At 46.8% G+C, this 27,279-nt stretch overlaps 1 protein-coding gene across 1 annotated transcript in view; it reads left to right on the top strand.

Moving 5' to 3' along the window:
- The window catches only part of LOC147116724 (cadherin-8-like), a 265,237-nt gene extending 238,624 nt beyond the window's left edge, over positions 1-26,613 (top strand). The window contains exons 10-12 of the mRNA XM_085991845.1: positions 3,781-3,898; positions 21,520-21,771; positions 25,919-26,613. Of these exons, the coding sequence (XP_085847971.1) occupies positions 3,781-3,898; positions 21,520-21,771; positions 25,919-26,412 (864 nt within the window). The 3' untranslated portion in view covers positions 26,413-26,613. The remainder of the gene's footprint in view (positions 1-3,780; positions 3,899-21,519; positions 21,772-25,918) is intronic.
- The last annotated feature ends 666 nt before the right edge of the window (positions 26,614-27,279 follow it).

Genomic DNA, 27,279 nt, shown 5'->3' with positions numbered 1-27,279 from the left:
AGCAATCCAGCCAGCCCCATTCCCCCGCTCTATCCCCGTAGCCCTGCAAGTTTATTTCCCTCAAGTACTCATCCAGTCTCCCCTTGAAAACATTTTGGGCTAAAAATTGAGTAGCAGCCCCAGAAAAATTAGCTCCCCCGCACCGGAAATTTAATTTACGACCCTGGCTGATTTTACTCTCCATTCAAGTCAATGGATAGTGATACTGAGCCGAGAGTAAAACCCGGCATGCCACCCGATCCCTTGGGTTGCCTGCCCGGCACCCCAAGAGGGAAGGGGGGCGCTACTGGAATTGCTCCGCATCCCTCTTGGGGCGCTGCAAGTCAATATCGTGGCGCTACGTACCGCGGTATTGCAGGCCTTCCTCCCCTTCTTAAAGGTGAGGGGCCTTGCACAGTGCGACCCGCAGCCCAGCTGGGCCCCCGGGGATCGGGAGTGCCGGCAAATGAGCCCGGCACTCAAGAGAAGTGCCAGGCTCATGGAGCGCAGCCAACACTCCGCAGGGGGAGCCGTTCAGGGGGCCGGGGACAGGAGCGCAGGCAGGTGCTGGCAGGCGATCAGCAACGAAAATGACTGCACTGCACCTCGCCTTTAAATAGCGCCTCCCCGGCTGCAGGTAGGCCCCCCCGACCCCGTCGGACATAGCGTCCGGCGGTAAGTCAGGGGACGCTCCCGAAGATCGCAGCCGGGGCGTGAGCGGGGTGCTACGATTGGCGATGACGTCATCGCTGGCGGCGCAGCGCCGCCGCTAACCTCCCGCTGAATTTCGCAGGAGGCGTGGGCGGCAACGCGCCTGGGCGCTAGTTGCTTTTCGCCCCATTAGCGCCCTCTTAGGACGCTAATGGGAGGCGCAAAGCAACCCAATTTTTCCCCTGAGTGTCTCCGCTTCCACCACTTCCATCGGCAGCGAATTCTAGGTCCTGTTAAGAGTTAACCGCATTGCTGTGGGTCTGGAGTCACATATAGGCCCAGACCAGGTAAAGACGGCAGGTTTCCTTCACTACAGGACAGTAGTGAACTAGATGGCTTTTTACGGCAATCCGGTAGTTCCATGGCCACCGTTATTAATACTAGCTTTTTATTCCAGATTTATTTATTTGAATTTAAATTCCCCAGCTGCCGTGGTGGGATTCAAACTCATCTCTCTGGATCATTAGTCCAGGCCTATCAGTCCCCGTAACCATACTCCGGCATGAGTTAATGCCTTCAGGAGAGTAAGATTGGAATACCTCAAAAATGCCAATCACCAGCCCCCAAGGCACACATTCTTAGACCTGGCAAAACGAGAGGCCAACAAAATACTGGGGGCAATTGCACCCTAACCCGCCCATTGGAAAATTGACGGGATTGGATGCAACACCGGCTTTACGACCCTGGCTGGTTTTACTCTCCATTCAAGTCAATGGAGAATGATATTGAGCTGAGTGTAAAACCCGGCATGCCACCCGATCCCTTAGGTTTCCTGCCCAGCGTGTTATGTTAGAATTATCTCTTCAGTGATGGTCATTGCCCACATAAACGGGTGCCATTGCCGCTATTGTGAACACCAGTGTTATATTGCCTGTACACAGCCAACCCGTGTGGTACTGAGGCATATAGACCAGGAAAGTCTCAGGTTTGATCCCTGGGCTATGTTGGGTTAGCTGATCTCAGGTAGGGAAGCAGCAATGGTATTAAAATTGACCTCAGCGCCTCTGGGATTGGCTGCCGCTTGCTCATTAACCAGCGACTGCTGTTGGAAGGCGTATGTATAAATAGCTTGCTGAGGACAAATCTTGTGAGTCGCGCTCTCACCTCTGTGTCAGAGGAGCGTGAGTTCAAATCCCACTCCGGAGACTTGAGCACACTCCCAGTGCACGACTGAGGGAGCGCTGCACTGTCGGAGGTGCTGTCTTTCGGATGAGAGGTTAAACCGAGGCCCCTCCTGCCCTCACGGGTGGACGCAAAAGATCCCACGGCATTAATTGGAGAGCAGGGGAGTTCTCCCGGATTCCTAGCCCAATATTCATCCCTCAACCAACATAACTGAAAATAGAAACAGATTATCTGGTCATTTATTTCATTGCCGTTTGTCAGACCTTGCTGTGCACAAAATGGCTGTCGTGTTTCCCCACTTTACAACAGTAACGACTCTTCAGAAGTCCTTCATTGGTTCTTTAACAGCTTGAACCACTCTGAAACAAGTCCAACTGGCAGCTCCTGTACAAGAAAACCGTATAGAAACCTGCCTAGATCAGAGCGGTCATTACAAGGCAAGCTTATACGTTAGCTCAGCTGATAAATGCAAGACTGTAATTCAGCCACACAGAGCAGGAAGGCCTCAGGGTCTTAATTCTCAGGATGTGGTAAGGCCGGCATGTATTGCCATCCCTATTTCCCCCAGAGAATCTGGTGGTGGGCCTTCATCTTGAAGCAGCTGAGCAGCTCGCTTGGTAGGGTTGCCAACTCTGGCTGGGAGTAATCCCCGAGGGTTCATCACATGATCTCTGAGTTGGATATATTTCTTAAGGCTAAAGGGATCAAGGGATATGGGGAGAAAGCAGGGACAGGGTACTGAATTTGGATGATCAGCCATGATCTCATTAAATGGCGGAGCAGGCTTGAGGGGCCGAATGGCCTACTCCTGCTCCTATCTTCTATGTTTCCGACTGCCCCACCCCCATGCTCCTGCCATTGGTCACCCAACATGTCCATTCTCATGGTGCCCCGCCTTCCCACACCGATTGGACAGCGAACAGACTCTTTGGTACCCGATCTGCTGATTCATGACTATCAGTCAAACAGCCTTTCATTTCCCAACGCCAACATTTTACAGCTAATAAACAAAAAATGTTGAAAGAAATTGGTGTTTTTTTAATGCCCCTATGATTTTTCCCCTGGGGTTGGTCGCAGCCGTGTCCTGGAGATAAATCTTGAATTCCTGAAGACTCCAGGGCAATTCTGGAGAGTTGGTAACATTATTGCTAGGCGGGGGACCACCTCAGAGGACAGTTAAGAGTTAACCATGCTGGTGTGGGATGGAAGTCACATAGAGACCCAGACCGGGTAAGGACAGCAGGTTTCCTTCCCTAAAGGACATTAAAAAAATCGTTGGGTTTTTAATGACAATCCAACAGTTTCATGGCCACTTCTCCAGATTTTTTTTCAACCTGAATTCAAATTTTCAAATCAGCCCATGGTTGCATTTGAACTCACACTTTCCTGGATTAAAAGCTCAGGCCGACTGGGTTACTCGTCCAGCACTACAGGAGGCAGCAGTAAAATGGTCCTTGCTATCCATTGGCCCGCGTGAGGAAAAGCCATCCCGGGTTCCCAATCAGCATCCAGCGACTGGAAAATTGTGCATCTGTGGGCGAGATGAGGCCATGCAGGGCTCAACTGTGAGGGACGCGGCGCGAGAATAACTTGCTGACACTCCCTATCGAGCCTGGCGTGTGATTTACGGGCGCCATAGCAAGGTACCAGAGGGGCTATCAGTTCCCCGTGAAACCACACTTCAACACGAGTCGTTGCCTTCAGGAGAGAAAGTTTGGAAGGTAGACGAGTCAAAGCACTTGGGTGTAAAAGTTGCTTTGGTCTCCGCATATAGCAACAGCAGGAGGGCTTTCCTGAGGGTAGATTCCTCCATTCGGTATTTCTTGCGAATTCGCACCCTTGTTCTAAAAGAATATTTGCTTCTTTGCTGTAAAATTCCACCAGATGAACCTTTTCTCCACCCTCCTGTTGTGTTTATATTTTACAGTTAATGCTGAGCTTTACTGGTGATGTAATTATTAACAGGTCATTCAGACGGTCAGTGCCACGGACAAAGATGACCCAAAGGCTGGACAGTACTTCTTCTACAGCCTGGCACCAGAGGTTTCCAGGAACCCCAACTTCACGATCAAGAACAACGCAGGTAAAATGTGCAAGGCAGTGAAGCACCGAGTGCAACATCTCTACGTCAGACACTCAGGTACTCCCGCCAAACGGCGATGGCACTGCCGGCAGGCCAGTGAGCAATCAGGACCGGTCAGGTCGTGCTGCAGTGCCTTTCAACCTTAATTACAGCCCACAGTAATCAGCTGAAAGATTATCCGTTCTGAGGGTAATTGTCACTCCGGCAGGTACCAGCAGTTTAGACATAAACCAAGCAGTTTTGTTTGGTCTTATTCCTCCTATTTTACATAAATGTGTCGCTCAGTGAGATCGGCTGCATGTGGGAGCACTGATTTCAATAAGGGTGGTGGACTGCGAAAGAATAAATACAACAACAACTTGCCTTTATACGGCGCCTTTAATATAATTAAAGCATCTCAAGGTGCTTCACAGGAGCAATTATCAAACAAAATTTAACACCGAGCCACATGAGACTTTAGGGCAGGTGACCAAAAGCTTGGTCAAAGAGGTAGGTTTTAAGGAGCGTCTGAAAGATGGAAAGAGAGGAGAGGTTTAGGGAGGTAATTCCAGAGATTAGGACCCAGGCAGCTGAAAGCATGGCCATCAATGCTGGAGCGATTATAATCCGGGATGCGCAAGAGGCCAGAATTGGAGGAGCGCAGAGATCTCGAATGATTGTAGGACTGGAGGAGGTTACAGAGATAGGGAGGGGCGAGGCCATGGAAGGATTTGTAAACAAGCTTGAGAGTTTTAAAATTGAGGTGTTGCTGGACTGGGAGTCAATGTAGGTCAGTGAGCACAAGGGAGATGGGTGAGCGGAACTTGGTGCGAGTTTGGACAAGGGCAGCAGAGTTTCGAATGAGGTCAAGTTTACGGAGGGTAGAACGTGGGAGGCCGGCCAGGAGTGCATTGGAATAGTCTACCGTTGTGACTGTCATTTGAGACTGGGGGTGAAAATCTGCCCTGCTAATCTGGAGTTCGGTGCTCCTGTGTTGCAGCGATCAGGTTGGAGGGGGTTGTGAATATTTATTCCTCCCGATTGAGATCTTATCAGCGGGAAACTAAGCAGTCGTTCTACTTTTAACACCTGGTGTCAGCATCAAACACACTTAACCTGATATAGCATGGATTGCTAAGGCCCCAACCTCAGAAGCCACTGCTCCTCTGTGTTGTCTCATAAGAACATAAGAACATAAGAAATAGGAGTAGGAGTAGGCCAATCGGCCCCTCGAGCCTGTTCCGCCATTCAATAAGATCATGGCTGATCTGATCCTAACTGCCAATCCACTATCGCAGAACCATCTCCTGAATCTAACAGAATTAGACACACAAAATAGGAGCAGGATCAGGCTACACGGCCCCTGGGCCCGCACCGCTACCCACAGGGCCATGACCGATCCGAACCTAGACTCATGTCCAAATTCCTGCCCGCTCCCCGTAACCCTTAATTCCCTTTACTTCTAGGAAACTGTCTATTTCTGTTTTAAATTTATGTAATGATGTAGCTTCTACAGCTTTTTGGGGCAGAATATTCCATGGACCTTCCACCCTCTGAGTGAAGTAGTTCCTCCTCATCTCAGTTTTGAAAGAGCAGCCCCTTATTCTAAGACTATGCCCCCTAGTTCTAGTTTCACCCATCATCGGGAACATCTTCCCTGCATCCACCCGATCCAACCCCTTCACAATCTTATATGTTTCAATAAGATCGCCTCTCATTCTTCTGAACTCCAATGAGTAGAGTCCCAATCTACTCAACCTCTCCTCATTTGTCCATCCCCTCATCCCCGGGATTAACCGAGTGAACCTTCTTTGTACTGACTCGAGAGCAAGTATGTCCTTTCTTAAGTATGGACACCAAAACTGTACGCAGTATTCCAGGTGCAGTCTCACCAATACCTTGTACAACTGAAGCAATACCTCCCTATTTTTATATTCTATCCCCTTAGCAATGAAAGTCAACATTCCATTGGCCTTCTTAATCACTTGCTGCACCTGCATACTAACCTTTTGAGTTTCGTGCACCAGGACCCCCAGATCCCTTTGTACTTCAGTACTTTCCAGTTTCTTGCCATTAAGATAATAACTTGCTCTACGATTTTTCCTGCCAAAGTGCATAGCCTCACACTTTCCAGTATTGTATTCCATCTGCCAAATCTCTGCCCACTTACTTAGCCTGTCTATGTCCCCTTGCAGGTTTTTTATGTCCTCCTCACTCACTACTTTCCCTCCCATCTTAGTATCATCTGCAAACTTTGATATGTTACACTCGGTCCCCTCCTCCAAATCGTTAATATAGATTGCAAAGAGTTGGGGACCCAGCACTGACCCCTGCGGAACACCACTTGTTCCAGATCTGTTCATCCCCTTCAGTATGACATGGATATGAACCCGAGTCCAAAGTTGAAAGGAAGGATTGCTAATTGACCACACCACCTACTTCCCTTCTCTAAGTGTTAGCTGTGGCTCAGTAAATAGCACTTTCACCTGTGGGTTCAAGTCCCACTCCAGAGACCTGATCTCAAAAATATAGACTGATACTCCAGTGCGGTGCTGAGTGTGTGCTGCACTGTCAGAGGTGCCGTCTTCCTGATGAAATGTTAAACCGAGGCCCCGTCTGCCTTCTAAGGTGGATGTGAAAGACCCCATGGCGCTATTTTGAAGAAAAGCAGGGGAGTCCTCCCTTGCATCCTGCCCAATATTTATCCCTCAATCAACATCATTAAAAAACTGATTATCTGGCCAATACCACATTGCTGTTTGTGGGAGCTTGCTGTGTGCAAATTGGCTGCCGTGTTTCCTACATTACAACAGTGACTACACTTCAAAAAGCACTTCATTGTCTGTAAAAGCGCTTTGGGACATCCTGCGGTCGTGAAAGGCGCTATATAAATGCAAGTAAAAACAAAAAATGCTGGTAATACTCAGCAGGTCAGGCAGCATCTGTGGAGAGAGAAACAGAGTTAACGTTTCAGGTCGATGACCTTTCGTCAGAACTGGAAAAAGTTTGTGATGTAACAGATTTTTAAGCAAGTGTAGGGGCAGGGAAAGGGGGAGGGGAGGAAAGAACAAAAGGGAAGGTCTGTGATAGGGTGGAAGGCAGGAGAGAGTAAAAGACAAAAGGGATGATGGTGCAAGGCAAAAGGAGATGGTAATGGGACAAGTCAAGAAACAAAAGATGACTCTGGAAGAGGTGTAAATGGCAATGGCAGAATCTTCAACAGCTACCATGTGAGAGAGAGAAAAAATTAAATAAATAAAATAGGGGCCGAGGTAATGTTCTGAAATTGTTGAACTCGATGTTGAGTCCAGAAGGCTGTAAAGTGCCTAATCGAAAGATGAGGTGCTGTTCCTCGAGCTTACGTTGAACTTTGTTGGAACAGTGCAAGAGGCCGAGGACGGTGAGGTCAGAGTGGGAGTGGAGCGGAGAATTAAAGTGACAGGCGACCGGAAGCTCGGGGTCACGCTTACGGACTGAACGGAGGTGTTCTGTAAAGCGGTCGCCCAATCTGCGTTTGGTCTCCCCAATGTAGAGGAGACCGCATCGTGAGCAGCGAATACAGTATACTAGATTGCAAGAAGTACAAGTAAATCGCTGATACACCTGGAAAGAGTGTTTGGGGCCCTGGACAGTGGGAAGGGAGGAGGTAAAAGAGAAGGTGTTGCATCACCTGCACTTGCACGGGAAGGTGCCGTGGGAATGGGAAGGGGTGTTAGGGGTGATAGAGGAGTGGACTAGGATGTCGCGGAGGGAGCAATCGCCTTCAGAATGGTGAAAGGGGTGGGAGGGGAAGATTTGTTGGGTGGTGGGATCATGCTGGAGGTGGCAGAAATGGCGGAGGATGATCCTTTGAATGTGGAGGCTGGTGAGGTGAAAGGTGAGGACAAGGGTACTCTATCGTGGTTCCGGGAGGGAGGGGAAGGGGTGAGAGCAGAACTGTGGGAAATAGAACGGACACGGTCGAGGGCCATGTCAACCACAGTAGAGGGGAATCCTCGGTTGAGGAAAAAGGAAGACATCGGAAGCACTAGTATGGGAAGTGGCATCGTCAGAGCAGATGCGGCGCAGACGGAGAAGCTGGGAGAATGGAATAGAGTCCTTACAGGAAGCGGGGTGGGAGGAAGTGTAGCCCAGGTAGCTGTGGGAGTCGGTGGGCTTGTAGTGAATGTTCATCAATAGCCTATCCCCAGAAATGGAGAGAGAGAAGTCGAGGAAGGGAAGGGAAGAGTCGGAGATGGACCATTTCCAATCACAGACTTTCCCTTTTGTTCTTTCCTCCCCTCCTCCCTTTCCCTGTCCCTACACTTGCTTAAAAATTTGTTACATGTCTAACTTTTTCCGGTTCTGACGAAGGGTCATCGACCTGAAACGTTAATCTCTTTACAGATGCTGCCTGACCTGCTGAGTATTTCCAGCATTTTCTGTTTTTATTTTAGGTTCCCAGCATCCGCAGTATTTTGCTTTTATATAAATGCAAGTCTTTCTTTACTCACATTTATCTGTTTATGCATAAAAGTTGGGTTTGCAAAAGTTAATTAAAAGCCAAATTAACAAAAACAAATTGAGACACCGAGATGAAGGACCAGGGCTCTTATCTCGGGCAACAAATAGCGGACAAGGCAAATTAACAATGAGCGATTCGTGAGTCGCAGTTTGGGTTTTAAATGCTTGCAGATTGTAAGAGGAAAGAGAAGACAGCCAGAGGTGCATGGGCCTCTACACCAGTGTGACAACTCACAGTTAGAGTAAGAGTGGAGTTAGAGTTAGTGTAGGAGTAAAGTTAGAGTAGGAATGGTAGAGTAATAGAATAGCAGTGCGATGAGTTGTCAATGAACTTACTAAAGTGTAGATAAGGCAAGACTCCTCTAGAACCATGGGATGACAATTGGGCAGGTTCTGCAACGGACAGGCAATCCATTTTGCTAGATGACCCCATAGAATTGTACAGCATAGAAAGAGCGCCATTCATCCCATCACACTTATGATGGCTGTCCCATTGACCCCGCCCTAACCCCATACTCCTTTAAAAAAAAAATAATTTGGGCAGTTTCAAGAGGAGGTACAACTTCAAGCTCATTTCTTACCAATTGATCTTGACCTAAATCGATCGTTGGGCTTAGCTCTTGGTTCCCAAGCCAGATATTACTTCCTGCTAAACTGTACTATAGGAAACCATATTGTGGGTCAATCTCTGAATCAATTCATTAAGATGCTGTGTTATAAAGTTACAAGCTATTCAAATATGTTTTGGAAATAAAATGGCACAATTAAACTGAAAATACGGTGGCAAGATTCTTCTGCTGAATTGTACAACGGTCCCAATAGACAGTTCTTACCAGATCCTATAAATAGGCCTGTGAAGATGACTAATTATTAAACAAGTCAACCCAAAAATTATGTATTCAGTGAGTTCCTTCCATGCTGAAAGTCAAAGAATAAATTAAAGAGGATGGAAAGAGATTTAGAATTGAAAGAGAAAGTAGATGAACAGAGATAGAAAGTGCACAAAAGGGCAAGTGACGGATCCAGAAGGATGGATTGTGGCTGTAAACTCGGGAGCAGAAATAATAAGGGAAGTGAAAGCAAGGCATTGAACAAATTTAAATTTTCAGAACGAGCCAGAAAATCAAAATTGACAGGGAAATGAAGAGAGGAAACTATGGGATGGAGCAGAAAAGCAAGTCAAACAGGCAAACACCTAGACATAAAAGGAGGCAATTTCACAAACCTGCGCTCCCAATGAGGATCCATGAACGCAGCAGGCTCGGGAATGAGTAGTTTCCCCTAGTGTGACCTGAATAAGAGAACCACAGAGAAGTATTAACCAAAAACAGATGGGTGAACTGCTGAACATTTACCTTTCACCTCTGGGGCCTGAGTTCATATCCAGCTGATGGGATGGAAATCCCCTCCATCTGCTGACAACAACAACTTATATTTATATAGCGCTTTTAATGTATTAAAACATCCCAAGGCGCTTCACAGGAGCGTTATATTAAAAAAATGAACACCGAACCATATAAGGAGATGTTAGGGCAAGTGACCAAAAGCTTGGTCAAAGGGGTAGGTTTTAAGGAGCGTCTTAATGGGGGAGAGAGAGGTAGAGAGGCTGAGAGATTTAGGGAGGGAATTCCAGAGCTTAGGAGCTAAGCAGCTGAAGGCACGACCCCAAATGGTGGAGCGATTAAAATCAGGGATTTTCAAAAGGCCAGAATAGGCGGAGTGCAGAGGTCTAGTGAGGGATCTCTGTGAAATCAACATGGACAATCTCAATCCAGCTCCTAGCATGGGCCTATAGCACCAGAGTGTATGGGTGCATGAGGGCGTATTGGTTCCAAGGAGGGTGTGCAAAGGTGTAGTGTCTGACATGGTTGTACGGGGTCAAACGAGCGTGTGCAATCATGTACGGGGTCTAAGAGAGTGTGTAAGGATGTACAGGGTCTAACACAGCTGTACGGGCTCAAACGGGTGTCTGCAAGCACTTACGGGGTCTAAGAGAGTGTGCAAGTGTGTATGGGGTTTAATGCATGTTCACGGGAGTGTACAGGGTCTAAAGTGGCCACGTTACTGTGCAACACGTGCCCAAGGACCTGTCACAGTCATTTTACATCTGTTTCCCAAGCCGCATTTCCCACTATGGGGTAGGAATTCTGTTGGGAGCCCAGCTAAAGATCTTGGCTCTAGATAGCCAGGTGGGGGTCAAGAATGGAGCAAATAGCTCATCACCCAAATTCTCCTCTTTCCATAGAGAACAAGCCTCACTCTGTAACCTATCCTCATTAATTTGATTCATAATTATCTTGGTCGCTGGTTTGTTCCATTTGAGCCAACACCTGCCTTCAAGTGTCAGGTTAGCTCAAATAGCTCTTTAGCCTCTGAGTCTGAGTTCAAGCCCCATGCCAGGATTTAAGTACATTGTCTAGGCTGCCATTTTAAGGCAGTATTGAGGGAGTTCAACCAACACTCCATCTGGTTGTTTAGATGGATACAAAAGATCCCATGTACTGTGTAGGGAAGTCCTGTTACAACTGTACAGGATGTTGGTGAGACCACGCCTGGAGTACTGCGTACAGTTTTGGTCTCCTTATATAAGGAAGGATATACTTGCATTGGAGGCAGTTCAGAGAAGGCTCACGAGGTTGATTCCGGAGATGAAGGGGTTGTCTTATGAAGAAAAGTTGAGCAGGCTGGGCCTATACTCATTGGAGTTTAGAAGAATGAGAGGGGATCTTATTGAAACATATAAGATTCTGAACGGGCTCGACAGGGTAGATGCAGAGAGGATGTTTCCCTCATGGGGGAATCTATAACTAGGGGGCATAATTTCAAAATAAGGGCTCGCCCATTTAAAACGGAAATGAGGAGGAATTTCTTCTCTCAGAGGGTCGTGAATCTTTGGAATTCTCTTCCCCAGAGAGCTGTGGAGGCGGAGTCAGTGAATATATTTAAGGTGGAGATAGACAGATTTTTGAATGGTAAGGGAGTGAAGGGTTATGGGGAGCGGACGTTGAAGTAGAATTGAGGCCAAGATCAGATCAGCCATGATCTTATTGAATGGTGGAGCAGGCTCGAGGGGCCAAATGGCCGACTCCAGCTCCTACGTCTTATGTTCTTATTTGTGGCCGACATTTAACTTTTAACCAACGCCACAAAAAATATATTAGCTGTTTATCCATCACATTTGCTATTTGGCAGACTTTGTCAAGCTCAAATTGGCTGCCTTGTCTACCTACATAACAACAGTTACTGCACTTCAAAAGTAATTCATTGGATGTGAAGAGCTTTGGGACATTCTAAGAGTCACGAAAAGGCGCACTGTAAATGCAAGTTCATTTCCTTCCTGTCATAACTGCCCCATCTCAAGATTCCTGTTACGACCTCCCATCCTCAAGTTAGATGTGACTACCTCCCACCCTCAAATTTCCTGTCACCAACTCCCACCCTCAAATTTCCTGTGACTATCTCCAAGCCTCAAGTTTCTTTGTTGCAACTTCCCGACCGCAATCAGAAGTGAGGAAACTCTTCAATCCCGTGAACATGCTCCTGGTGCCCTGAGCCAGCCCTAAACCCTCAGTGGAGCTGGAAAGAAAGAAAGACTTGCATTTCTATAGCGCCTTTCAGGATCACCGGACATCTCAAAGTGCTTTACAGCCAATGAAGTACTTTTTGAAGTGGAGTCACTGTTGTAATGTGGGAAACGCGGCAGCCAATTTGCGCACAGCAAGCTCCCACAAGCAGCAATGTGATAATGACCAGATAATCTGTTTTTGTTATGTTGGTTGCGGGGTAAGTATTGGCCAGGACACCAGGAATTACTCCCCTGCTCTTCTTCGAAAGAGTGCCGTGGGATCGTTTACGTCCACCTGAGAGAGCAGACGGGGCCTCGGTTTAACGTCTCATCCGAAAGATGGCACCTCCGACAGTGCAGCACTCCCTCAGCACTGCACTGCACTGGAGTGTCAGGTTAGATTCTTGTGCTCACGTCCCTGAAGTGGGACTATGAACCCACAACCTTCTGACTCAGAGGCAATTGTGTTACCCACTGAACCACGGCTGACACTGAATGCACATGGCTGAGCCATTAGGAGCGCTGAGATATAAAACCTGCACTGGCATATGTATTGGAGCTTTGGATTCTGTGTGTATTCTTCTTATTGAAAGAACAATGAAAATGGATGAGTTATCTTGGAAAATTACATAATTATGAACGACATGTTTTTAATTAATGGCTATTAGCAATCACCCTCCTAAGCTTACACATATAATTACACAGTGATTTGAAGGGGAAAGTGATGGTATCTTTGTTCCCTGTGCATTAACGAGTCCCTCCCTCCCAATATTCGCACAGGAGAAATAACCAATTCATCACTTTTTAATGATATATGGGTGGGTTACCAATTAGTAGGAACATGAGCGAGGCAGCCCCTTGGTAGCATAATTTTCAACAACAAGAGTTTTTTTTCCTCATCTGTAGGTTCTGTGTGGGAGCATTGGAGATAAAAGTACTTTCCTGAGTAAATTCAAATCTGGAAGGAAATCCCAGGTTAATTCCAGGCTTAGATACGACTCCTAGAAACATAGAAACATAGAAGATAGGAGCAGGAGTAGGCCATTCGGCCCCTCGAGCCTGCTCCGCATTCAATGAGATCATGGCTGATCATCCAAATTCAGTACCCTGTCCCTGCTTTCCCCTCATATCCCTTGATCCCCTTAGCCTTAAGAAATATATCTAACCCCTTCTTGAATATATTTAATGAATTGGCCTCAACTGTCTTCTGTGGTAGAGAATTCCACAGGCTCATCACTCTCTGGGTGAAGAAATTCCTCCTCATCTCAGTCCTAAATGGCTTACCCCTTATCCTTAGACTGTGACTCCTGGTTCTGGACTCCCCCGCCATCGGGAACATCCTTCCTGCATCTAGTCTGTCTAGTCCTGTTAGAATTTTATAAGCTTCAATGAGATCCCCTCTCATTCTTCTAAACTCTAGCGAATATAAGCCCAATCGACACAATCTCTCTTCATACGTCATTCCTGCCATCCCAGGTATCCTGCCTCTGAGAAAGCTCTTCAACTTAAGTGTCAGCAGTGGGTCAATGGGCAGTGTCCTCACAAGGTTGTGGGTTCAAACGCCACCGCATGAAACTTGAGCACAGAAGCTAGGCTGACACTCCCAGTGCCAGTACTGAGGGAGAGCTGCACCGCTAAAGGTGCCGTCTTTCCGATGAGATGTTAAAACGAGGCCCTCTCGGGTGGATATAAAAAAAAAACCACGGTACTATTTTGAAGAAGAGCAGGGCAGTTCTCCCTAGTGACCTGGCCAATATTTATCCCTCAACCAACTTCACTGAAAACAGATTATCTTGTTATTATCACATTGCTGTTAGTGGGACCTTGCTGTGCACAAATTGGCTGCCATGTTTCCTACATTACAATAGTGACTACACTTCAGAAATTACTTCATTGGTTGTAAAGCACTTTGGGACATTCTGAGGTCTTGAAAGGTGCTGTATAAGAGCAAGTTCTTTCTTTCTTATTACTGAAACCAGTGAAAAGGATAAGAACACTCATCTGTGCCCACAGCACTTCTGCCATCAACATAGAATAACAGATGGGCAGGAAGGAGTGACAAGACACTGTAAAAAAAAATGTTGATAGGAATCAGATGTTATAACCTGCTGGAGCAGAACTCAAGTGTTTTGTATATGTTATCCCTAACCTTCAATTGTGTTTTCTGCCTTGTATTCTCCTCCCAGCCATCTGCCTGTACATTAAAGACACAGGTGCTGGTTGAGTCATTCTCATCTTTACAAGTTAAATAATCATCAACCAGCTCTGCCTGTGTCTATATTTCTAGCACTGTTCAAATAGTCACATGGCTGTGAATTGTCACCACCAATTGCTTCTGACTGCAAATCGCTATTTAGGAAAAAAAACACCAGCTTCTAATTGTGGAAAGGTAATTTTGGATTTGTAAAATGCATTCATCTTTTCATTATAACAAGAGAAGGAAATGGCAGTGCTAAACTAATGTTGACCGAAGCGGAGAGGTGAAACCCAACCCTGTAGAAGTGATTGGGTTGTTGGCGAATGAGGTAGAGTTCAGCACTACCTCTTTTCCCGCCTTTGGACTCAGTTACCACCGATTGCTTTGAGGTCTTTGGATTTCTCATCCGATCTTCTCCCCCACCTCACCTGAACCGCGACCCCAGCTTTATGAGGGGTCACAGTCTCAGGATACGGGGTAGGACATTTAGGACTGAGATGAGGAGAAATTTCTTCACTCAGAGGCTGGTGAACCTGTGGAATTCTCTAGCACAGAAGGCTGTAGAGGCCAAGTCACTGAATATATGTAAGAAGGAGATAGATAGATTTCTAGATGCAAAAGGCGTCAAGGGGCATGGGGAGAGAGCGGGAATATGGTATTGAGGTAGAGGATCAGCCATGATCATATTGAATGGCGGAGCAGGCTCGAAGGGCCGAATGGCCTGCTCCTGCTCCTATTTTTCTATGTTTCTATGTTTACGCCTAGCTTGGCCAGTTGAAGGTTTATCCCACCGGGACTCTTGTTGGGGCCCTGTCCACAGACCTCGGCAGTTTTCTACATCTCACCCAAGTGTCTGCTGTTGTGTGAGCCCAGACAATGTGCGTTAGCATGCTGCTTGACCATGTGGTGGGGGTGACATCACAGCTGAGCCTAGTCTTGTCCTCATGTAACATCTACCCTCTAACTTTACAGCAAGAGGTAAGGGTAGTGGCCAGGAGCAGGACCCCTTGCTGAATACAAAAGGGTGGAAGTTATGTTCCAGTTAAATAAAGCTGTTGTTAGACCCCATTTATTGCGTTCAGTCCTGTGTGCCGCACCTCAGGAAGGATGTATTGACCTTGGAGGGGGGGGGGTGCAATGCAGATTCACCACAAGGGTACCGGGGGCTAAAAGGGTTAAATTATGAGGACAGGTCGCACAGACTAGGCTTGTATTCCCTTGAGTATAGAAGATTAAAGGGTGATCTAATTGAGGTGTTTAAGATGATTAAAGGATTTGATAGGGTTGATAGACAGACGCTTTCCTCTGGCGGGGTGAGTCTAGAACAAGGAGGCATAACCTTAAAATTAGAGCTAGGCCGTTCGGTGGTGATGTAAGAAAGCACGTCTTCACACAGAGGGTAGCGGAAATCTGGAACTCCCTCCCCCAAAAAGCGGTTGAGGCTTGGGGATCAATTGAAAATGTCGAACCTGAGATTGCTAGATTTTTGTTGGGTGATGGTATTAAGGGTTACGGAACCAAGGCGGGTGGATGCAGATCAGCCAAGATCTAATTGAGCAGGCTCGACGGGCTGAATGGTTCCTATGCTCCTAATGCCACTCAAGGTCAAATAGTCCAGCAACACCCACTGTCTAGGTTAACAGAGGAAGAATGGCCACTTGGGAGAGGAACAGCTTCACAGCTGAGCTGTTTCGAATTTTTAATTGCTCTAATTAACCAATTATTCTAATTAACCAATTATCATCACATTTGGGAGAGACCTCTGCTTTAAAAATTTAGGCACTGATTATGTGAAAATTAATATACATCGGGCGAGAAATTGGGGGCCTTTGCACCTCCAGTTAGTGCCCCCGGGGGGCGCTAATGGGGCACAAATGGCTTTGCGACCGGGCGCGGCGCTGACATCGACTCCCGCCATATTCGGCGGGAATTTTGCGACGGCGCTACGGCGTTGCGCCCCGATCTCCTTCGCCCGGAGATCGTGACATCATCGCCGTGCGCATCGCCCCGGTAGTGCCCCGGACCCGAAATTGACACTCGCCCCCTGCAGCAGCGCCGGGCGAAAACACCGACAGCTGCAGGAGGTGCGCATCGGGTGGTCGGCCGGTTCGGGGGCGGTGATTAAAGGCGAGGTGGCCGAGGTAAGTGGAAAAAAACTCACCTTTCCTGTTGAAGTTTTATTTCGCGGATTCCTGCCTGCGATTCCTGTCTGTCTATCTACCCTATCAAATCCTTTAATCATCTTAAACACTTCAATTAGATCACCCCTGCTTGGGCGCCAGGCTGATCACGTGGGATCGCGGCTGCCTTGGTGGTCCAGGTAGGTACTTTTTCTATTACAGAGCCTGCAGTGATGGCCCTTCCCTTTAAGGGAGGGAAGGAGCCTTTGAACACGGCAGCGCGGCACGGCCCAGTGCGCAGCGCTGCTGAAGTCTCCGCCCCGCCTGCTGCCTCTTGTGCTCCAGGAAGAAAGTGGAGGACTTGATTTAACGCTTCACTTCCTTCCTGGAGCGCAAAACCGAATTTTTGAAATGTTTAGAAACATTAGCGCCTGGCGGTAATTTTCTCAACTTTTCAAGTGTTAGCGCCCCAAACGGGACGATACCCAATTTCACCCCCAAAGGATTGTACTGTGTGGGAAAGTGACAGAGAGAGTGAGTGACAATCAGACTGAGGGAGCAGGAGATGAGCCACGGACAGATGAACTGGGAGACAGATTGATGGAGCACCACACAGAGTGAGACAGTGAGAGAGTAACATGCAGGTAGAAAACGAGACAGAGACAGAGACTGAGAACAAGAAACAGTGGGAGAGTGTGTAATACAGATAAACAATGAGACAAACTCCAGGTATTTCCCCAGGGCTTCACCCACTCTGCCAACGTCATTTTGGTGTAGATATCAACCTTGGCTCAGTGGGAGGAAGGCCTGCAGTACCGCAGCGTGCCGTGCCGCAGCGTGTGGCGCTGGGGCACGTTGCGCTGTGATAATCAGTTTCAGCGCCCTAAGAGGGACGCGGAGCGCCTCGAGCCTCGCCCCTTGTCCCTCGAGGGGCACTGAAACTGAATTTCTGGTGATCGGTATCACTCCGATCGCTGCGCTAAATCCTGCGCTCAGGCGACTTTTGCGCCACTTTAGCGCCCCAACCGAATTTCTAGGCCAGAATGTCATAGGTTTCAACCCTGCTCCAGATACTTGAGCACATAATCTAAGCTGACACCTCAATACAGAACTGAGGGAGTGCTGCACTGTCAGAGGTGCCATCTTTCAGATGAGACATTAAAGCGAGACTACCATGGCGTAACAGGAGATTTAATAGAGGTTTATAAAATTATAAGGGTTTTGAGAGAGTAAATAGGGAAAGGCTATTTCCTCTGGTTGAGGAGTCAGTCACGAGGAACTTGTCACCGCGAGAGGTGAGGAGCAATCTCTTTATGCAGAGGGTTGTTGGATCATGGTGTGCTCTACCACAGGGACTCGTTGAGGTGCAGACTGTTACATCTTTTGAGTGAATAAACTGAGTAAATATTTGAAACAGAAGAAGATACAGGGATATGCAAGAATAGTGGAGCAGTGGGATTAGTTTTGCTTGCTCTAATAAAGAGCTGGCACAGACACAATGTACCGACTGGCCTCCTTCTGTAATGTACATTTTCTACGGTGCAGAAGTAGAAATAAGTGAGGAATGGAGTTCGGGTTTAAAGCTCCACTCAGGTTTGAGCGGGATGCCCAAACTGTAAATGGTCTGAGAGAGCCACCAGGGTCGCGTCAATGAGAAGAGAGTGGAGTTTGCGGTGGGCCAAAAGAACGAGGGCTTCGGTTTTCCTGTTATTGAAATGAAGGAATCTGTGCTTCATGCAAGACTTGATGGTGGACCAGCAGTCTAATGGCCAGGTGGCAGTCTGAGGGACAAGAGACATGGTGAAGAGGTAGAGCTGGGTATCATCAGTATACACCTGAAAGCTTACTCCATACTTGTGGATGATGTTGTCAAGGGGCAGCATGTAAATAAGGACGAGAAGTATAGATGTTTGAGGGACTTCAAAGGTAAGGGTGCATGGCAAGGAGGAGAAACATTCTTGGTGATGCACTGGCTACATTCGGATAGGTATAAATAGAACAATGGAAAGTCAGTCCCACAGTCGTAGATAATAGAGGAGAAACATTGGAGGAGGATGGCATGGTTATCGATATCAAATGCTGCAGATAGGTCAAAGAGAATGAGTAGGATCAAGGCAAAGGATAGCTAGAGCTGCTTTGATGCAGTGAGAAGGTGGTGGGGGGTGTTTGGAGAGATTGGTGTTGAGCTGAAAGATAACAACACGTGCAAGGATGTCAGAGAGGAAAGGGAGGTTGGAGATGAGCAATCCTATGGTTGGGGAAGATGAATGGGTCGAGGGTTTGATAAAAGTCAATGGAAAAGGCGTGGTGTACAATGGGCAGTTGATTCACTATCACCCGTCGTGTGCCATTGTCAAAGACCAACTTCACCTCCTATTAAGTTTGATACAGGCCAGCAGTGAATTTTTCAAATAGCTTCAGTAGTCGACACCTTCAGAAGAGTATACATTGTCTGTCATCTCTCAAATTGGAGAATTTCATGAGTATCCACAAATATTAATACTGGTTTAGAAACATGTATACCCCTACTTAATAACACTGTATTGATGTACAAGAAGTGACTTTGGTACAAGAAATAAAACTAGAAATCGGGGGCTGGGTGGTCAAGCAGGTTACATAGAACGTACAGCACAGAAACAGGCCATTCGACCCAACAGGTCTATGCAGGCGCTTAGGCTGCACACGAGTTCCCCCCACCCCTCTTCATCTCACCCTATCAGCATATCCTTCTATTCCTTTCTTCCTCCTAAAACATCTAGCTTTCCCTTAAAATGCATCTATGCTGCTCCTTGTGGTAGCGAGTTCCACATTCTAACCACCTTAGCACATCTTCCTTGGATCTATAGGAAGCAGGCTCGTATCCAACCCAAATCAATAGGATGAAAGACTTGTCTATCTATCCCTGCTGATTACCCTTGAGAGGATACAGAGGTGAGCAACAAAGATGTCTAGATATCAAGCATTTAAGATATGAGCAAAAGTTAATGATGTTGCCTTTGCATGAAAGGAGACTTCAAGGTTGCAGTATAAAGGCTTCCAAACAAATTGACAAGGTTGGATCCGGGGAAATTGTTCATTGTGGTTAAATGGTTCAAATCTCAGGGGACAAGAGATAAAAATTAAGTATGTAGGAGGAAGAAGCGAAGTCAGAGAGAATATTTTCATACAAAGGCTAATAGAGTTGTTGAAGAATTTACCAGGGAAGGGCAATGGAGCAGATGGTATAAATGGGTCAAGAGATAATTAGATGTAATCTGGAGAGGGGAGAGATTCAGAGATATGGTGAGGAAGTGGGTAGGTGGAACTGAATCCATCTTTCGGATGAGACGCTCTCTCAGGTGCACGTAAAATATCCCTTTCGAAGAAGAGCAGGGGGAGTTAGCCCCGGTGCCCTGGCCAATATTTATCCCTCAATCAACGTAGCAAAAAAACAGATTACTTGGTCATCATCACATTGCTGTTTGTGGGAGCTTGCTGTGCGCAAATTGGCTGCCGTATTTCCTACATTACAAAAGTGACTACACTTCATTGGCTGTAAAGCGTTTGAGACATCCTGAAGTTGTGAAAGGCGCGATATAAATGCAAGTCTTTCTTTCTTTGATTTTTTTTTTTGAGAAAGGAATAGGGCTGTCGCGGGTGAAATTCGCTTTGGGCGGGTAGAGCGGAATCGTCCGACAGCGAATCGGCAGCCTGTTTGGAAATGAAAATCCGGCAGAGTGTGAAACGAGAAAGCTGCCGATTCGCTACTGCCCATTCTGTGGCACGATCTCCCCCGACGAATTGTAACCCCGTGTCCTTCTCTACAAATTCCAGTGTCCTCAAGACTGGCCACCTCGGAAGTTACTGAAAAACTACATTACAGCCAACCAGGAATTGGCAGTTCTTCAACACTGCCATCAAAAAAGCACGGGGCACCTATTATCAACCACCCAGAACACACGCCAGTCCCTGGACTCTTGCCCGCCAGAGTATATTTTCCAATTAGGCATCAGAGGGTGTAAATTTTTGGTGTGATTGCGATGGTGAGATGATCTGTGACTTGTTCCACATGCTTGAATTTTGAAGCAAGTGGAAAGAAAACTCATCGGCCTTGCGTTTTAATTTTAAATATTTTACTCCGAGAAAAGCTACAGGTTTTGAGAAAATTATTTTATGGGTGAGTGGGATCTGCTTCAAGGGCATGTTTAAATGTTGGAAATCTCCCTGGGGGAGTCTGTCGCTCCACTTAGAGAGGAGAACCTCCAATCCCCTTCAAGATATTCAATTGTACGCTGGTTGCTGGCAGCCTGACAACACACAAATTAGATTTTTTTTTCAAAACCAGCTGAAAGAATTGTTTTATCGGGTGACTTCATTGTTAATCTGGTCACCCTCCAATCAGTTTTACTGATAAAGAAATCAAATGTTTGACAGAAGGGAATGTGACGTGGGTTATCGTATTAGATATTTTGTCTGCAGCTGTAGGTTCCTGCCAAATCAGATCCAATAAAACAAAGGAAGATGTTTCTTGTATGAATTTATTTCCCCTAATATCCATCCCACCTCTTCTGAAGGTAGTGATTCATGCCATCCTTCAGCTGCCTAGGTCCAAAGCGCTGGAATTCCCTCCCTAAACTTCTCCACCTCTCTCTCCTCTTTTAAGATGTTGCTTAAAGCCTATCCCCCTTGGCCACCTCGCCCAATATCTCCCTGTGTGGCTCGGTATCAAACTCTGACTGATAACAAGACCAGACAGACTAGACGCAGGAAAGATGTGCCCGATGACCGGGGAGTCCAGAGCCTGGGGTCACAGTCTAAGGATAAGGGGTAAGCCATTTAGGACAGGGATGAGGAGGAATTTCTTCACCCAGAGAGTGGTGAACCTGTGGAATTCTCTACCACAGAAGGCAGTGGAGGCCAATTCATTAAATATATTCAAGAAGGAGTTAGATATATTTCTTAAGGCTAAAGGGATCTATGGGGAGAAAGCAGGGACAGGGTACTGAATTTGGATGATCAGCCATGATCTCATTGAATGGTGGAGCAGTCTCGAGGGGCCGAATGGCCTACTCCTGCTCCTATCTTCTATGTTTCTATGTTTCTATAACGCTCCTGTGAAGCGCCTTGGGACATTTTTGCTATGTTAAAGGCGCTATATAAATGCAAGTTGTTGTTCAGGGTTTTCATGGGTTTCTATAATAACCAGATACCGGACTGGCTAAAAAATCAATCATTGCTGATGGAAATCCAACATGGCCTTTGTTTTCTTTTTCTCTAGATAACTCAGTCAGTATCTTGGCAAGACACAGTGGATTCAGCCGGCAGAAACAGGATGTTTACTTTTTGCCCATCATAATCTCGGACAGCGGGAACCCACCCATGAGCAGCACCAACACGCTCACCATCCGGGTCTGTGGCTGCAGCGCTGACGGGAGCGTGCAGTCCTGCAACGTGGAAGCTTTCGTGTTGCCCATCGGGTTAAGCATGGGGGCTTTAATTGCGATATTAGCCTGCATTATCCTCCTCCTAGGTAGGTCTGAGTTTGCAGCCTGCCATACTGAGAGGCTAACTGTAGTATATGCAGGCATCAGCTATGGTTCAGTGGGTAGCACTCTCGCCTCTGAGTTTGGAGTTTGTGGGTTTAAGTCCCGCTCCAATCCAGGCTGACACTCCAGTGCAGTACGGAGGGAGAGCTGCACTGTCGGAGGTGCCGTCTTTTGGATGAGACGTCTGCTCTCTCAGATGTAAAAGATTCCATGGCACTATTCGAAGTAAAGCAGGGGAGTTCTAGGGGAGGACACCCTAGTCCACTCCTCTATCACCCCCAGCACCCCTTCCCCTTCGCCTGGCACCTTCCCGTGCAAGCACAGGAGATGTAACACCTGCCCCTATACCTCCCCCCTTCCCACTGTCCAGGGCCCCAAACACCCCTTCCAGGTGAAACAGCGATTTACTTGTACTTCTTGCAATCTAGTATACTGTATTCACTGCTCACGATGCGGTCTCCTCTACATTGGGGAGACCAAACGCAGATTGGGTGACCGCTTTACGGAACACCTCCGTTCAGTCCGTAAGGGTGACCCCGAGCTTCCAGTCGCCTGTCATTTTAATTCACCGCTCCAATCCCACTCGGACCTCACCGTCCTTGGCCTCTTGCATTGTTCCACTGAAGCTCAATGTAAACTCGAGGAACAGCACCTCATCTTCCGATTAGGCACTTTGCAGCCTTCCGGACTCAATATCGAGTTCAACAATTACAGTTCATAACCTCGGCCCCTATTACATTTTTACTTATATCTTTTATCCACCCCTTTGTTTTGATTTTTCTCTCCCCCCCCCGCTTTCCTTTTTTTTCTCTCTCCCACATGGCAGCTGTCTCCCATTCTGCTAGTACACTTCACACCTAATCCAGAGCCGTCTTTTGTCTCCACCAGTCCTATCACCATCTCGTCTCATTTTGAATACCTCTTAATGTCTCTTCACTTCTTTTGTTGTCTCCCACCCCTGCCTTTCGATCTATTTCATTTCCTTTCCAGTTTTGAAAAAGGGTTAGACCCGAAACGTCAACTCTAATTTCTCTCCACGGATGTTGCCTGGCCTGCTGAGTTTTTCCAGCATTTTCTGTTGTTATTTTTGAGTTCTCCCTGATGTCCTGGCCAATATTTATGCCTCAACCAACATCACTAAAACAGATGATCACATTGCTGTTTGTGGGAGCTTGCTGTGCACAAATTGGCTGCTGTGCTTCCTACATTACTACAGTGACTACACTTGAAAAATACTTAATTGGCCGTAAAGTGCTTGGGGCGTCCTGAGTTCTTGAACGCTGCTATAGAAATGCAAGCCCTTTCTTCATTCCTTTTTTTCTTCAATCTAGTGATTCTGCTCTCACATTGGGAAGTGTCACTGGATGGCAATTAAGGTCACCTCCTCCTTTAACTTTTCTACATTCACCCCTCAACTTATGGAACATTTGTAGCATTAGCCAATTTGTTGCTCATAGATGTATCTAACAATTAACTGCACTGGTGATCAAGGCCAGCACCTTCATCTCTGTTCCTGCAACAGCAACAAGCATCACTGCCCAATTTCACTGCACCGATGCATTCCTCAAAGTGCGGGGTCTTTGATAGCTTGCATGTGGCCATCCTACAATCCGTGTTATGTGTCAGTAATTGAACAAGCATCATTCAGATATAATATGTTGGAGAATTTGCTGTGTGAAGTCCCTTTAAAATTTCAGTGCGACTACAGATTCAAATATAAGTTGCATCGTGTATGGCCGTGCATGGAAAGCATTCAAAGGGTTTTAAGTTCCCTCCAAGTCACACACCGCCCTGACTTGGAAGTATATCGCCGTTCCTTCATCGATGCTGGATCAAAATCCTGGAACTCCCTCCCTAACAGCACTGTGGGAGTGCAGTGGTTCAAGAAGGCGGCTCACCACCACCTACTCAAGGGCAATTAGGGATGGGCAATAAATGCTGGCCTTGCCAGATATGCCCACATCCCATCAACAAATAAAACGAAAGTTGTATGTCAGCTTTGAGGTGACGAGCAGTGAAAGAGTAATTGATTCTGCGGGCAAAACTCTCCCAAGTTACTGGCCTTCATATGTGATCCTGGACAGCGAGTGCCAGCAATCTATTTGGCCATGGGAGGAAAGCCAAGTCCAATCTTGTCCTCGGCTGGCATCCAGGCATATGTACATTCCAGATGAGATCAAAGTAGGAACCCTGGATGATGCTTTGTTCCTCTCACTAGCCCAAGAACTCTCAAGCCAGTTGCGTTTCCCTTATCACCACTGGAGCTGAGGTCAGATAATGTAACACAGACTAAGGATCACATTTTTGACTTCCTGATCTGTATGTCTCGGTTCCATACTGGGCAGTGGCTTCCAGCTGGTAAAGCCGCTACCCTTTATGGAAACCCCTGTTGTGTGTGTGTGTATGTGTGTGTTTCCCCCCCTTACTGCAGTAAAACCTATTTGCTGGTGTTACTGTTGATAATTTTGTGAAAACCAGCATCTATTGCAAAGAATAGAAGGTCAGAATTAAATGAGGGATTAGTGTAAGGTCTAATACTTTTTCCCATAGCGGAACTTCAGCGTTAAAATACACAATACAGGTTTGCTTTAGCAACAAAGATTCGTTCAACATATTGTTCAGTGACTGTCCTTCTCCAGCTAGGCAAAAAAGTGATCCTGCAGCTCAGTGGGTAGGTGTGTTAACCAGCTGTGATACTCTGCCAGACAGACCAGAAGGTTCCAAGCACAAACCTTCGATTGTGCAGAGTTACCTGTTCTCAGCTGAGGCTGTGATTAGCGTGCTTCAGTGGTCCTGAGCTCAAGAGAGCAAGAATCAGCTGTGGGTCCCACTCCCATAGTTGATAATGAAGAAGAAGGCTGCAGTCTGCAGGAAGATGTCAATGGACTAGTCAAGTGGGCAGAACAGTGGCAAATGGAATTCAATCTGGAAAAGTGTGAGGTAATGCCTTTGGGAAGGGCTAACAAGGCAAGGGAATACACTATAAATGTTAGGACACTGAGAAGTGCAGAAGATCAGAGGGACCTTGGAGTGCATGTCCACAGATCCCTGAAGGTAGCAGGACAAGTAGATAAGGTGGTTAAGAAGGCATAAGGGATACTTGCCTTTATTAGGCGAGGCATAGAATATAAGAGCAGGAAGGTTATGCTTGAACTGTATAAAACACCAGTTAGGCCGCAGCTAGAGTACTGCGTGCAGTTCTGGTCACCACATTACAGGAAGGATTTGATTGCACTAGAGAGGGTGCAGAGGAGATTTACGGGGATATTGCCTGGGCTGGGGAATTTTAGCTATGAGGAAAGATTGGATAGGCTGGGGTTGTTTTCTTTGGAACAGAGGAGACTGAGGGGAGACCTAATTGAGGTGTATAAAATTACGAGGGGCCTAGGTAGAGTGGATAGGAAGGACCTGTTTCCCTTAGCAGAAGGGTCAATAACCAGGGGGCATAGATTTAAAGTAATTGGTCCGAGGTTGAGAGGGGAGTTGAGGGTGGTGGGGGTCTGGAACTCACTGCCTGAAAGGGTGGTGGAGGCAGAAACCCTCATCACATTTAAAAAGTACTTGGATATGCTTGAAGTGCCGTAACCTACAGGGCTATGGACCAAGAGCTGGAAAGTGGGATTAGACAGGATAGCTCTTTGTCGGCCGACGTGGACAAGATGGGCCTCCTTCTGTGCTGTAAATTTCTATGATTCTATGATTATGGTTGGAAAGTGCGCACAATTGGACAGTGGGAAAGCGTAAGATTGCATTGAGCTGCAGGGCTTACTGTGGCCAAATAGACTGCCAACCCTCATTGTCTAGGGTCCTATGTGAAGAATGGGCATTTGGACAAGGGAGCTGAGGGCTGCCAGTGCCCATGGAACCATAATATAGGAAATTACACAATCGCAGTCCATTACAAGAATCTGCAGTCCATCTGGCTTCTCCCACTCACTCAAATATCCATCCAATTATTCCTTAAGCTGCTCCATGCTATTTGCCTCCACATCCTCACCTGGCATCTTCTGGAGAGGAGGAGTGAAACGGAGGCAAATAATGAGGGGGTGGGGGAATGGAAATAAAGGAAAAACAAGATTGGAATGGGTGCGACATTCTGGGATTAATTTCTGTATTATGTTTTGTTCACAGTTATTGTGGTACTCTTTGTAACTTTAAGAAGGCACAAGAGCGAGCCTCTTATTATCAAGGATGATGAAGATGTGAGGGAAAACATCATTCGCTATGATGATGAAGGCGGTGGGGAAGAGGACACAGAAGCCTTTGATATCGCCACTTTGCAAAACCCTGATGGTTTCAATGGATTCCTGCCTCGGAAGGACATCAAACCTGACCTGCAGTACGTACCCAGGCAAGGGCTCCCACCTGTCCCTAACGGAGTTGACGTGGATGAGTTTATTAACGTAAGGCTCCACGATGCCGACATCGATCCGACCGCACCTCCCTACGATTCCATCCAGATCTACGGCTACGAAGGAAGAGGATCAATAGCTGGCTCGCTGAGCTCGCTAGAAACAACGTCAACGGATTCAGAGCAGAACTTTGACTACCTCAAGGAGTGGGGCCCACGGTTTAAAAAACTTGGGGATATGTACGCAGTTGGAGAAAGTGACAGAGAAACTTGACTCCAACTTGGAATTAACAATTGCCCAACATTTTAATGGGCAGTGGTGTATAATTATAGGGTTGCCAATTATTAACAATGGATAAGCTGGCCAATCTTTTAGATGCAGTCAACATTAGCTCCAATCATCCTTGAAGTCCAGCTCATTGTAATATTGAACCAAAAAAAATTGCAGATTGTATGAGTGTTTTTACTCTTGTGGATTATGTGGAATTTTTAGGCAGGTTTTGGTTTCCTGGTTCTTGTATAGACTATCGTTCAAGCGGAGGACACGCTGGGATCTTACAGTGCTTCCTACATAGTTCCGTAGACTGTGGCTTTTCTCGGATTGCAGACCAACATCTTGCCGAGCCAAAGTGAAGCAATATCAACGTCTTTATTGCGGAACTGATGAAAGTAACCAAAGGGAATGAAGGGGACAGCTGTGGCAGGACATCATAAAGCTTCGAAACCAACACCAGCTCCTTCCCCCTGCAGTAATATTAGCTGAGGTGTAATCGAGTGTTTCTTTGTGATTGGTGGCCACACAAGTAGACACAGTGTACTCGAACAGAGTGCCCTTAGGCTTCACAATATGCCCATGCTCCAAGTCCATTCCAGTTAAAAGAGTGTGTCTAAAAGTAGGCGCTAAGTAAGGATGGCAGAAGCAAATCACCAACTCAGGTAGGAGACTCAAGGACACAACACAAAAAAAAAATCTAATCTTTTTTGGGACTTAAAAAAAAATCCATGCCAAGTTTAAATATCGATAAAATATCTGAGGCTCTCTCGATGACAGCTTGCCAGAAAACCAGACGATTGGAAGCGGACGGCGACGTGCCCATCTCGGGTCGTGTACAGTACTTGCCTGCGCAGGCGTATCGACCTA

Source organism: Somniosus microcephalus, chromosome 6 (assembly GCF_052327205.1).
Source record: "Somniosus microcephalus isolate GS21.2 chromosome 6, FLI_Smic_1.0, whole genome shotgun sequence".
Classification (NCBI taxonomy): domain Eukaryota; kingdom Metazoa; phylum Chordata; class Chondrichthyes; order Squaliformes; family Somniosidae; genus Somniosus; species Somniosus microcephalus.
The sequence above is the reverse complement of the archived record's forward strand: the minus strand, read 5'-3'. Positions and strand labels throughout refer to the sequence as shown.